The sequence below is a fragment of the Copadichromis virginalis genome, linkage group LG18 (genome assembly GCF_057382275.1).
Source record: "Copadichromis virginalis isolate Kocher_CV1m ecotype Utaka linkage group LG18, C_Virginalis_male_GT1.1, whole genome shotgun sequence".
Classification (NCBI taxonomy): Eukaryota; Metazoa; Chordata; class Actinopteri; order Cichliformes; family Cichlidae; genus Copadichromis; species Copadichromis virginalis.
In genome coordinates, this window is record NC_140635.1 from 1,353,459 (window position 1) to 1,367,180 (window position 13,722).

Genomic DNA, 13,722 nt, shown 5'->3' on the forward strand with positions numbered 1-13,722 from the left:
GGTGTTTTAGCACTGGCGCTTTGAACTGTGTGAATGTTAATAGGATGATTTTTGGAGGAGGCACAAAGCTACATGTTGCTGCCAGTAAGTTGAATTCATTTTAATCTTAAGGTTACTTGGTATCATTAGTGTCCATATGATTAAATATATCACATATATAAATGTTTACAGTAGGAGGAAAGTCAGCTTTTGTGAAACTCCGTCACTGAAAAAGAAATCCTGAGGATTCAGACAAACAGAAACTTAATACAAACGATGTTTAAATGGTTTGAGCTCCAAACATGTTCGCTGCATGTGAATGAGAACAATGATGGATGTCTTTGTTCTGTGGGTCAAACACGTGAGTCTGACCGGCCAAACTCCATCAGCCACACATAATATACACTTTATTCAACACATATCACTTTAATATTTCAGTAGTTCATTTATTATTAAGTGAAATGAAATCTCCAGAGTTCTGATCTTTTTTAACAGTTAAGTCTTTTATTAGAAATGCGAAACCTTCAACTGCAGATTTGCAAAGATATAAAAAGATCCATCGTGAAATTCAAAGGTTTAACGTATATTTTCTATTTATTTATTATGTTATCTGGTGTGCTGGATGACAGCAGCTCTGTCACCGTGAGTTTGTGTTTCTTATTGTGTGGAAAACAGAAACAACAAGCTCGTCTTTGGAGCAGGGATCAGACTGAACACTGAAACCAGTAAGACCAGTACAATAAACCACGATCAGAATAAACTGACTATAATGACGATGCGCTTTACGCTGATAAAAATCAAATAATGAAACAACAATTTTTATAAATGTTAATCGCAGTGACTTTAACGTCCAATCCTAATGATTTAAACTTCTATAACAAAATCAACGTTCTGTGAAGGACACAATGAAAGTTTTATATTTTACTTTTATCATTTTTATTAACTGAATTTTCACTGGTAAATTTTAACAAGTAAAATTGTTCAGTCTGTCAGTAAAGTTTTAAAGTCTATATGTCGATATATGTTACACAGACAACTGTGGCTCTGTTTGAGCCGTCTCTGCGTGGAGTTGTGCTGATATCTTTCACTGTGCGTCTCTGACTGGAAGCTACAAACTGGTCTTTGGCACAGGAACCAAACTAATCGTAGAAACGAGTGAGTATCTCTGCGCGGTAAACAGCTGCTGTGTCAAACATTTAGAGTTAACGTGACAATCAGCTGCTCCAGTGTTTCATGTTAACAAACTGTTTGATCATTCAGTGAATAATTATTTGTGAGAGTCCAAATATCAACTAAATGTATCAGACATCAGGGGAAACACACACACGTGTCCTGACACATGAAACTGTGAGCTCGTAGTTGTTGTTGAGCGTCGGCGCACTGTGTGACTGGAAGTGGAAACAGAAAAATAGTTTTTGGCGAGGGAACTCGGCTGACTGTTGAAATGTGTGAGTATCATTTCTGTTATACATCAAGTGCATAAAATCAAATAATAAACCCTCCAACAGTGTTGCTCAGTCTGACTGTAAAGCAGTCACAGTCACTCTGAAAAGACAGTCAGGTGGAAAAATCTCATCGTTCCTTCTTTGTACAGACAAACTTCATCATGTTCAACTGTTTTTATTTTGCATCTTTAGATTTAAAATAATTAAAGCTCCTATAAAACCAATATTTTCCTCTAAAATATGGTTATTGGAAGAACAGTTCAAGTAAAAACTCAAATTTATAGTTGAGTAAATTCATTTTGCATTCCAGCAGATAATCAGCAGCATGTCCTGTATAAGTGGACATTACAAGTCTTTGTTCACATTTACTTTTAGAAAAACCACGTATAGATTAGCTGTTGTTGTGTTGTCACACACATGTGAGCAGTGGCAGCCAGTTTGTGTTGAGCTCAGATCCACTGTGTGACTTCTGGATCAGGAAACTTCAAACTGATCTTTGGAGAAGGAACCAAAGTTTCTCTACAAAGCAGTGAGTGTCAGTTTGTACTTTGACACTGTGTGAAATATGAGATAATAACATGCTAAACGAGCTCCCTGTGAGTCAGCCCTTTGATGCATTCAGCTGTTTTTAACCGTTGCGTCCACACAAAGATGTCGTTTCTGTTTGGGCTTTTCAGCAGAGCTCAAAGTGCTTTTATAGTAAATGACAGATTATAAAAGTGTTAGTTTGGGTTAGAGCAGTGGTGCACGTACAGCCTGGAGCACATCCTCTCTGACTGCTGCTCACAAACCTAAAAACTGACATTTGGAAAAACACATTTACTATCTGAGCATTGGATACGTGATACTGGTGCACTTACACTGGTATCTCTTGTACTGGTGATGTTGTGCGTCCATGTTGAGCTTTTCCATATATGCAGCTCACAGATCACGACTTCAGTGTTCATCACTGTCGATCACTTATTTGTGTGAGAGGAGCGACTGTGTGACTGCTACTGGAGCAAGCTGGAGGTTATTCTTTGGGGCTGGTGTTAAATTAATCACTGAAGCCAGTGAGTATCCAAATAATTCAAATAATATATAAACAATATAGTTACTGTTTCCTGTAACATACTGTACATTTGTTAAAGTGATGAAACTGTGAAATCCTGAGAAGGAGAGCTCAGTGCAGGACTGAAACACTGCCCACAGCAGTTACAGCTACTTGTTGATTTGTGAATAAAAACAGCTTTTTGATTTAATACCAATACTTAACATGAAGTCCTTAATCAGAGCACTAATGACCATTACATCACCTTCAGCTATGACACCACAGTTAGAAAAGCAGAGCAGTTTAGATGTTTCAATCATTATCTGGAAGAACTGCAGCCAAACTCAAAACGGACCCGTGTTAAAGTTTTAATCTTTTTCAAATACTGGAAATATTTTCAGATTCAGAAACATGCTGCACGTGTTCACTACCTGTTGCTCTTCCATGTGTCAGCTATGAGTTTATGTGGTAGCATTTCTCCAAGTGTGACTGGAGGCGTCAGACTCCTGTTTGGTTCTGGCATTAAACTGTCCGTCAGTTCCAGTAAGTGCAGTTTAAATTTTTGCTGTTCTGTTAGTTTGATTAAACAAATTTGCTAAATAGTTGTTTGAGAAGCAGCAATAAAACAACAATATATAAAATACACACATGACGTCCAGACAAAGTTTTCACTTGTCTGCCCATCGTTGCTGTGGGTAAACGTTCATGTTGCCTCCACTGTGTGAGCTGGAGGGACGACCAAAGTAACCATAGTAACCAGTGAGTAACTTTAGTAAATATTAAGTATTGGACTTAAAAATAATTTTCATGTACTTTAGTTACCTAAGTAGTTACACGTGTTGCAACAACTAAACACCAAGTGAGTCCTTTATGTGGCGTTGTCGACAATGACTTTAAATCAACTGATTTTACTCATTTTGCAGTTCGATTAATCAAGACGTTCATGATTTATTTAAACACCTTTAAAGGTGAAGACGTTCACTCACGCTCACCTGCAGCTCTGGGTTTAAGTGCTGACAGCAGTCACAGTGTGACGTTCTCTGGATCATCCAAACTCAGCTTTGGTTCTGGCATTACACTGACAGTTAGCTCCAGTAAGTCCTTTTTCACATCTCAAACAATGTTACACTATTATTATTATTATTAGACACAAACACAGTTCTTGTAATGATTCAATTTTCAATTCAGTTTTATTTATACAGCATCAAATCACAACTACAGTCACCTCAGGGTGCTTCATACTGTAAGGCAGACCCTACAATCACACACAGAGAGAAACCCAGCAGGCGCATGGCTGTAATACTGTAACTGTTCACATCTGTGCAAACACAGTTCAGCCTCTGTATGTGTTTGCAGTTTAATGATATTCTTCATGTTATAATTAGTTATGTTGAGGTTTTTAGCTATAAAGATAAAAAACATAACACATAAATTACCACAAACCAATAATCTAGCAGTTCTTTACTGATTAGCGCACAGCTTCTTACAGACGACGACCTTCTCAGGTCGTTTTTGCTGAGCGCACACACACTGTGTGACTGGGACGGGGAGCTGGAAAATAGTTTTCGGGAACGGCATAAAAATGACGGTGATGGACAGTAAGTGGAATTATTACCAGCAGTTCGTTAAATCAAACCACAGTTAGTAATAAAAACCAGGTTAGTCCAAACATGGAAAATTATTGCTGCATTTTGGATTATTCCACATTTCATCAGCACTAATTTTAGTTTCTATGTCAGAGCTTATCTCTTAGGTTTATGTCACTGTTAGTGTTACTGTGTGAATAACTATGGAAACAAGCTGGTCTTTGGTTCTGGTAGTAAACTCATAGTTCAGTCAGGTGAGTGTTTGTAAACATCTGAGTTTGTCTTTTACTTATTTGGACAGAAACTTTAAACTTTCAGTTCTGTAATTATCACTTATGTTATTCATCTTTACCTGACATACACGTCATCACACTCTGACCTGCATATAACTGTCACGTGTAGATTTTGGCTACTCTTATATTTTTATATATATTAATATTTCATTTTAAGCCAAATGAGATTTGGTAAAAAAAATAAAATAAAAAGTAAAATATTATTAGCCAAAGATGTTTTATGAATAAGTTGATATGTTGTTTGTGGGCATGTGCACTCAGGAAATGCATTTAACTGAAGTCAGTTTGTGTGATTGTGTTTTTTGTTGTGTGAGTGGCTACGGAAACTCCAGAGTCGTCTTTGGTTTGGGCACAAAAGTTAGAACTGAATCAAGTAAGTTGTTTTTATTTAGGGAACAGAAATGATACAGCGGACGTTTCTCAGCTAACTATCCCCATTTATACCAGCAGTCCACAGATATCTGTGAAGTAAAAGTAGACACAAAGTCTGTTTCTAGAACATCTGCATGTTGTTACTCTTCACTGTCTCACAGATAAAAAACGTACTAAAAGTAACAAAGTGTTCAAAACGCCAAAGTTGTCCCATCATCAGTGATTTGATTCTGACTCCAGTTAATGCTGAGATCAGCTCTACAGTGCGACTGCCTCAGGAGCAAACTGGAAACTTCTCCTTGGAAAAGGAACTAAGCTGACTGTAAACAGCAGTGAGTCGGATTCAAATATTCCAGATATATAATACAGTTTATTGATGACAGTGTTGGAGTTTGATTCAGTTGGAAAAGAATGATTTATAAAAGTCACGTGTAGTTTTAACGTGCCACACGTCAGAACATTTAAACAGCTGTTAACAGAATCAGTTTAACTCTGAGATTTAAAAACAAAAACATTTTAATAAAAAACAGTTTTTTTATTAATTGACTCCAAAACACATTGAGTCAAGTGTGTAAGACGAACCAGTCTGTTTGTTTGGAGAAAGAAGACTTAAAATAAATCCTAATTTCTTTCGCTGTTCTCCTGCTGAGCCATCAAAACAACTAAAATGAAATCATGTAAAAATAAAAGGAATAACTTTACGTTTTTTATGAAGTCTGACCTCATCATGGTCAGATGGCGTTCTCACAGGAGAATAAATATCACATAATATAATTCAAAAACATGATGAACTAAATCACTATGACTGACATCAGAAACATGTCTCTGTGGTTATTCTTCACCGGGCCCCTACATGTATCACACTTCATGGTGCTGTTTCAGTCTCTGAGTGTGTGACTGACTCTGGGCTTTAGAAACTCACCTGTGGTGAAGGCTTCAGTAAGTCCATCTGTTTAACCAAAGGAGTAGTTCAGTACGTGGAGGTTTGGTAACCTTGGTAATTACAGTTACATTGTGTCTGCCACGTCTACCTTATGGTAACAATATGTGTTTTTTATTTCCAGTCGCTTTAAATCCTTTATAAACACAGGAACAAAAGTCCAGCCTTAAACTGGTTTCATGTATTTCGCCCCTCGCTGAGTCCTCACTGGTTTTTGCTGAGTCTGTTCTCAGTGTGTGAATGACGGCGTTAAGCTCCTGTTCAGCACTGGAACAGCTCTGCATGTAGAAACCAGTAAGTCTGAACTGTAGATGGGACTGAAGGTAGTTTTACTACATTAATATTCAGTCTTAAGTAAAAGTGAGGTCAGCTGTTATTGTAACATCAGCTGGTGAATTATTGTCATTAGATGCAGATGTGATTTACTTTGTTGGGGTTTTGTTTTCTTAAACCAAACTCACAGTTGATGCCTGTAAGCTCGTTTTATTCATAATCCAAAGATGGTGTATAGAAGTTATCAGTCACAACATTACAGCGGAACAGTCATTCAGATTAACTCTACAACATTACACACAAAAACATGCTTTAAACTCCAACCATTGAAAAAAGTCATAATTCAGCAGTAAATGTAAAGTGCCTGCAGTTACTTAAAAGAAACATCACAATAGTTTCATGTGTTCAAGAAAGTTGTTGGACAAAATTTCATAATTTCATGACTGAATGCATGAAACTTGAGTTTATATGTAAGAAACACTTCACTGAGTTATCAGCAGTTATTGTCACAAACAAACCGTTTACACCAAATGCAGTTTTGTAGTTCAGGTTTTTGGTTTGCAGCAGCGTGCAGTGTGACTGACTCTGGAGGCAGAAAACTCCACTTTGGAGGTGGAACCAGGCTGATTATTCAAACTCGTGAGCCATTTATCATTTATTAATCATGACTCAGAACTAAATGGGTCCTTTCTGTCTTTGAAACCGTTTTTCTTTTGTCCTGACGTCTTCTTGAACATCATTACACTTTAATACGTCTGTTACAGAGCCACAGTTTGTCAGCACAACACGGAGTAATTGTATTTATTGTATTCTTAAGAGATTTTACAAGTTAATATTTCAACAACCCAAAATAATCTTGAAACGATCAGCTTCATCTGCAAACCAAAGTTGATGAATAAGATTATGATCACTGAGTTTCAGTCTTTTAGGTTAAATTTGAGGTAAATACACAACTGATCCAACGTGCTTAGCTGTTAATATCATTACTCTTATAATTATATATGTTATTAGTTACTGTGAAGATGTCAGCTGATTACTGAGTTTAAGTTAAGAAGTGTTTCACTGTGTGAACGATGGGACGGGAAAACTCGTGTTTGGAGACGGAACCGAGCTGAAAATAGAGAAAAGTAGGTTTATGAAACAAACAAACATCACTGAACACTTCTCATTTTACATTTGGAATATGATTTTTAGTAAATAATCATTTTTTAAATAAGATCATTTATCTAAAAACATGCAAAGAGAAAAATGACACTGAACACAAACGTCCTGTAAGGTGTAGATAAGTTATTGATCAGTCTTCTCATCAGCTGATGAAAAACTACAGTTTGGATCTGGAATGAAACTCATCCTCTCTGACAGTGAGTGAGTCGTGTTTACTGCAAGAGAAGAAGAAAAACGAGGCGTTATTAGAAGTTATTAGTTATTAATTTGATTTTAATTTGATAGTTATTATTCATTCTAAGAGTCCAAACACTGTATATCTATATAATCATTTAAGTTACAAAGTGCAGCTTTAAGGGTGCGAGGTATGAGTGAGTGAACTAATGTCCTTAAATAATGCTTTTCATTCACATGACAGCTTAATGTTTGGTTTTAAGGTTTAAGCAGGCCAGAGACACTGGTTCTGACTACGTCTGCACTTAAATGTCCTCGATCCATAAACAGCAGGTGACACTTTGACCTGTTCAGTTTCTGTGATGAAGTAAGTCAGTGTGTGAATGATGCGGCACGAAAGCTGATCTTTGGACGAGGAACTGAGCTGAAAATACATCAGAGTAAGAGTTTCCCTTCATTAAAACTGCACATCAACGTTCGATGTTTAGTAAATCTCACACTGTTAGAATTCTAAATAATCACGACTTCACCAATCTCACATGTTTGACAGAAGAGACGTTATCAGCATCTGCAACTTTAAAAATGTAAATATTATTATTCTGTCCGGCTTTTAATGTTAGATTTAAATGACATGAGCAAAAACATCCTATAATTTCCTAAAGATAATTCTGTTATCACATTTAGTGACACACACACACACACACACACACACACACACACACACACACACACACAAAAATCTGTGAATGTAATGAAAAATAAGTCTTTGAAAACAAATATAACTCAGATGAACAGAGTCAACCTGCTGGGATTTTCCTACATGGTCGAGACTTTTAATGCTTATTTATTATTTCATGTTTTTTATTACACAAATACATTTAACCTCAGTTAAGCTTCGATCAGCTTCACCTTACTCACAGTTTCATTTGGCTGATTTTTCCTTCTTTCTTTTAAACACTGGATACTTTTCCTGAAACCTCAAAGGATCTTTTACCCAATTAGATTAATTAAATACATAATTAACAAAAGGAAATTGTAGAGATTATGGGGAAAAGGGAAAATGTAAACACATGATCAGTGACTCAGTTAATATCAGTTTGTTGTCTGTTGGGCTCCACTGCTGCTGCATGTGAATCGCAGGTTTTTGTTGCTGGATCGTTCATAGTGTGAAGAGTAATAATTGGAAACTGATTTTTGGTTCAGGAAGTCGTCTGAGAGTTCAAACAAGTGAGTGAAAAAGTGTTATTCAGAAAAAAGCTTCTACAGCAACAAAATAAAGTAGTGATGTGGAGAAAAAGAGGAAACGTCAGCTCTGACTCCCAAACAGTCCAGACTGAGTCTTTTTAACTTGAATGGATTTGATGGGACCTGAGTGATTTTAGTGAGCGATGATGGAAGAACAGGAGCAGCAGTCTTTGTTTGGACAGATGATGTTACTTAAATCAAACAAACTCTTCCAGGTCAGCAAAACACAAACTGTAAACCAAACTATTGTTTCTGAATTTCTGATTTAGGTTGTAATGATGGAAAACATTTTATATAACACAGAAAAATGTGTTTATTTATTTAGCAAAAGAACCAGAAGCTGAGTGAAACACGGAGTGTTTGAGTTTTTGAATGCCACTGATTCACTGTGTGAACAGTAATAACAACAAGCTGGTTTTTGCTTCTGGGGTCAGAGTTACTGTACAGTCACGTAAGTGCGTTTACGTATAATCTGTCTGCAGTGTTTAGGGTGGGCGTATCAGTGCGGTCGTTAAATGTAAATTAGTTTCCATCAGTAAATTATTTTTCTGTTCACACGTTCAGCATTTTTGAACATCCTAAAATATTAGAACTCAGTAAACAAACGTAAATCCTGATTCATCACGAAAGAGTAAGTTTCAAACATGAACATTTGTTATCGTTGCATGTCCCAAACATGCTCTGTTGGTGACGTCTTGTTTAAAGGAAGCAAGTAAAATATCCAGCTCGAGCTCCGTGTAGGATCTGAAATTAAACGTACTATTATTATAATTGGTGAGACGTTTAAGCGCACGTTAGTTTATACTTTAACTTAATGATGTGACTCTGATGTGTACAGAAGCAACATACTAGATCCAAACACTCTTTAAATCAAATGTTTTCACACCCATCAAATGACAGTGTTGATGTTGAACTTATATTTCTTACCTTTTTCCTCTGTCACATTTCAAAAGTCTTACACTAAATTAAACACAGTGATCTTAATCATGATTCATATTTAAAGAATAAATAAACTGTATGTGGTGAAGAGCAGTAATTGTCCAACACCACAACAATGTGTGAAGCGATCTGAAGCCTCTAAACTCATATTTGGTGATGGAACCAAATTTTTGGTCAAACAAAGTGAGTCAGCGAGATGATTTTAAACATTGTCTCAGTTGTTTTTCCTGACGTGCACCTCAGAGGCAAACACAATCTCTGAATCATTAACTTTATGTTAGGTTGCTTTTTATTACCAGAATTGTATCCTGTTAGCAATTAACAAAAACTCAAACATGCTTGTAATGTTACTGATATATTACAGTAAAGTAAAACAATATGACAGACATTTACTAAACTAGTATTATTTACATATACATGGTTAAGAGCTGCACTGGTTTTTGTAACTGGTTTAGCTGCAGTGTGAATAACAATAATTACAAAGTCATATTTGGATCAGGAATCACACTAATTTCATCCTCAAGTAAGTGGATCGTCTGATTAACCTGAAATATAACTGAAATTATTAAATGTTTTTCATTTTCCTAAATTCAGAAGTGAGTTAAATATATGATCTCAATAGGAAATACTTTGCACTTAATGTAATATAAAGTAATATCTGACCATTATGTCACCTCACGGTATGAAATATTTTTGAAACTAAATAAACTTTTGTATAAATACATAGCAAGCAGGCGCTCATAACTGAAAAGCTCCAATTTAATATTTTAATTGAGTACAGTATTTGTGGACAGATTTATATTTATTTAATACTAAATACTACAACACAGACAAATAACTTGTTTTTATGAAACTACTGCACCAAACACCATGAATGCACTTTAAACAAGTTACTTTAAAACGAAAGACTGAGTCACGTAACATGTTTTATAACGCTGGTAAAAATATATATTTAACTTAAAATATTAGATAAATAATTTCAACATATATATGTCCACTCGTGTGAGTCACAACAGCTGCTTCCTGAAGTTGTAATTGTGTTGTGATGAAGTAGTAAATTCCTGCTGTGGACCAAATGAAGACAAATCCACATGAGAAACTTCCTGTGGAAAGGCCATTAAGTGAAAGTGTTCTCGTGTTAATAACATGGAAAACTCTACAAACACCATCAGCAGAGTTTTACTAAGTTTAGAAACCGTGTTTTACACAGTGCAGCATCATTCTGATTATCCTTTTGATGAGTTTGATCTTGGCAGCTCAGATGTTTTTGACCATGTCTGAATCACAGTGTGTCTGTGAGTGAACTCGTCTCTTTGGATTAAACCTCGTTTCTTTGGTCAACAAGTGATCAGAGGTTTTGAGACAAATGCAGATAATTCCACATTATTCCAGTTTGTTCATGAGTTGTTCGTTTGTGTTTTTCAGGGACAGAGTACGAGCCATCCTATTTCAGAGTGGGAGAAGACGACGATGCGGCGTGCCTGGCAACTGGGTTCAGCAGACACAATGCAACATCCAGCCATGTGTATTTCAAGACTCCCAATATGACAAAAGCTGTGGCAATATCACCAAACTTGGATCTGTACAACCAGGTGGTTTTTCCAGGCGGAAATGCAGAGAAATGTGAATGTAAGTATCAAGAAATTCATACAAATTCTTTTCATCATATAATTAATGACATAATTGGGAAAAAAAACCAAAACATTGATACTTCAGAAAAGTGTCATCAATCAAAAGCTTGATATTCACATTTGGATTTAAGTAGCAGATTGTTTTGATGCGTAATTCCCCAATCCACTGAATCTACTTTTGCATAAGAACATCGTGTGTACATAACACTTTAATCTTAACAGAAACCTACATATATGTATTTTACTGTCAGACTACATTTTGTTGTTTCTGCTATAAGTGTGAAATTTGAAATTCCTGCTCAAAAGGAAGATTTACTTTGAAATGAAGCTAATTACCACTTTTATCTGTTTGATTTTTTTCAGCTTCAGGCAGTGGTGACAGCAAATGTGTTGATGTTTTGGAGCCAGGTATGTATTAGATCTGATTAAACAGGTGGATTGAAAGAAGCTGTTTGTGTTTGTTGGCTGACATTTTTCTGATTGTGCTGTTTGCAGATCCAAAGGTGAACCTCATGTCTCTGACCATCCTGGCTCTCAGAGTGATCTTCATCAAGACCATCATCTTTAACATCATAATGACTCTGCGGCTGTGGATTAGTCAGTGTGAGTACAAAACAAATGTAACGTGTTTGTGTTTGTGGCCTGGTGACTGCGGAGATGTTCGACTGTTATCTCCATCACACACAGAGAGACAAACATGTTTTCTGAGCTTTATTGAACCTTTTTCTTCATTTTCCAATGAGAAGAAAACGTTTTAGTACACAGACCACTGACAGTTAATATGCAGCCTGCATTTGGGAAACTTTTACCTGCATTTGCCAATTTTCCACATTTGAGGACTGCAGAATAACCCAGGATCAGTCAAGCTGTGATACAAGCTTAGAGCATGTTAGAAATGGAAATCTGCTTTACGTCCATTGGGAGTTGTTGGATAATCAAAGCTCTGGATCAGAGTTCATAGTCCACATCCTGTCACGTTGAGGCAATAAAATCATTTTGGTAACGGTTTGGACTTCTTAAACAAAAATAATAATAATTTCCAATATTTAAACATGAAAATTTGATGAAATATTTTTAACTGACCAAAACAAATCCTAAAAAATGATAAATACGGTCCATGGAGCTGTGTTGCCTCAGTGGAAATGATACAAGACGACACACGAAGATCCAGTTTATACATCGACCTCGAGATAGAAAAGTTGTTTTTTCCCTGATCGTCTAATCCAGGGATGTGGATAAAACCAAGGTGAATGTCAAACTTCCTAAACTCTGTCTCATGAACGTTGGGTGATCTTATAAAATCTTTTGTTTTGCCTTTGAGATTATCAGAGTTAAAAATTCCCTGTGGGAAGCAGCAGAGGATATTACAGAGTCCTCACCTGTGACTCGCGTGGTTCAGTAACAGTGCATGGGTTTCTCTTTGATACTCTTTAAAGCTCTGTCTGTATGAAAAGCTGTTCTTTTATTTCTTCTACATGCAACAGAAACTGTTACATTTGAAAATGATTCTGTTGGTGTTGGTTCCTGAAAACTCTCTCACAGGACCAGGTAAAAGAAAGGAGAGCTACCTGACGTCTTAATCAACAGTTACATTTTATTTTAAAACAGCAGGAATATTTTTGGTCAGTTTTCATATTTAGATAATATGTAAATGTGTCATTTTTCTTGTATCTCCTGGATAGAAAAGAAACTGTGACAATAACAAACGTCAGGTTTCAAACCAGCAGCATGTGAAGTTTGTTTTTACTGTTTGTATTAAAGCAGGTTCAGTTCACATGAATCAAATTTCTTTTTTATGTTTTGTCTTTCAGAAACTTCACAGAAATCCCAAGAGGACAACTTTCTGTGTGACTGGATGAAACTTGAAGTTCACTGAGCTTCAGCGTGTATATCATGTATAAATATCATATTACCTGTTTATCATACATCTGTTAATAACTCTCTATAGAAGTTATCCTTTAATACATTGTTGATTGATCCAAAAAGTTTGATTTTATGTTATCTTTACATATTGTCACTGATGTTTTTTATGAATGAATTAAATTCTGTCTCGCTTGATGATGTAAATGTCACAGTTATGTTTAACAGATTGTCCTTTCAATCATTTCTTTGTGTGATGTGGTAATAAAAGCTGAAAAAAAAAACACAGTGAGATTGTTTTTATTCTGGATTATTTGCATTTATATAGCATGATTCTATTTTTACTGACCACAGCACGTCAGACTGTAGGTCACATGTTTAACTATAATTTTACAGAAGACTTTCCAAAGAACCTGTAAAAGGCTAGGATATGTAAAATTACACAGGAACAGCTCTAAATCAGTGTCAACAGGTCTGATGGAGTGAAAAATTTAAATCTTTATCACTATGTAAGAAGCGTCCTTGAGAGAGGTACAACAGTAAGTGTATACAACAATCTGTCAGGTTTAGGCCGTGTCATGGTGTCGGGCTGTGAGTAGTTTAGAGGACCTTGTCAAACTTGATGAAGTTATGAACAATACTGTCAGATTTTGATCAAGCAAGTCAATTATTGACAAACTATAAGCGTCCAGCAGAACCAGGAGAGGGAGGAGTGACCATCTGCTGTGGCCGTCAAAGGGTCAGGGGAGGAAGAATGGACAAAGACTCACTATAGAAGAGAGCCAGAGATG

General features: G+C 36.1%; 1 protein-coding gene across 1 annotated transcript; it reads left to right on the top strand.

The window, feature by feature from the left end:
- Positions 1-4,021: 4,021 nt before the first annotated feature.
- LOC146686853 (uncharacterized) lies at positions 4,022-13,215 on the top strand. Its single transcript, XM_085440294.1, has 5 exons — positions 4,022-4,052; positions 10,866-11,069; positions 11,435-11,479; positions 11,567-11,674; positions 12,883-13,215. Coding segments are annotated over exons 1-5 (375 nt in total). The 5' UTR covers positions 4,022-4,036; the 3' UTR covers positions 12,885-13,215.
- The last annotated feature ends 507 nt before the right edge of the window (positions 13,216-13,722 follow it).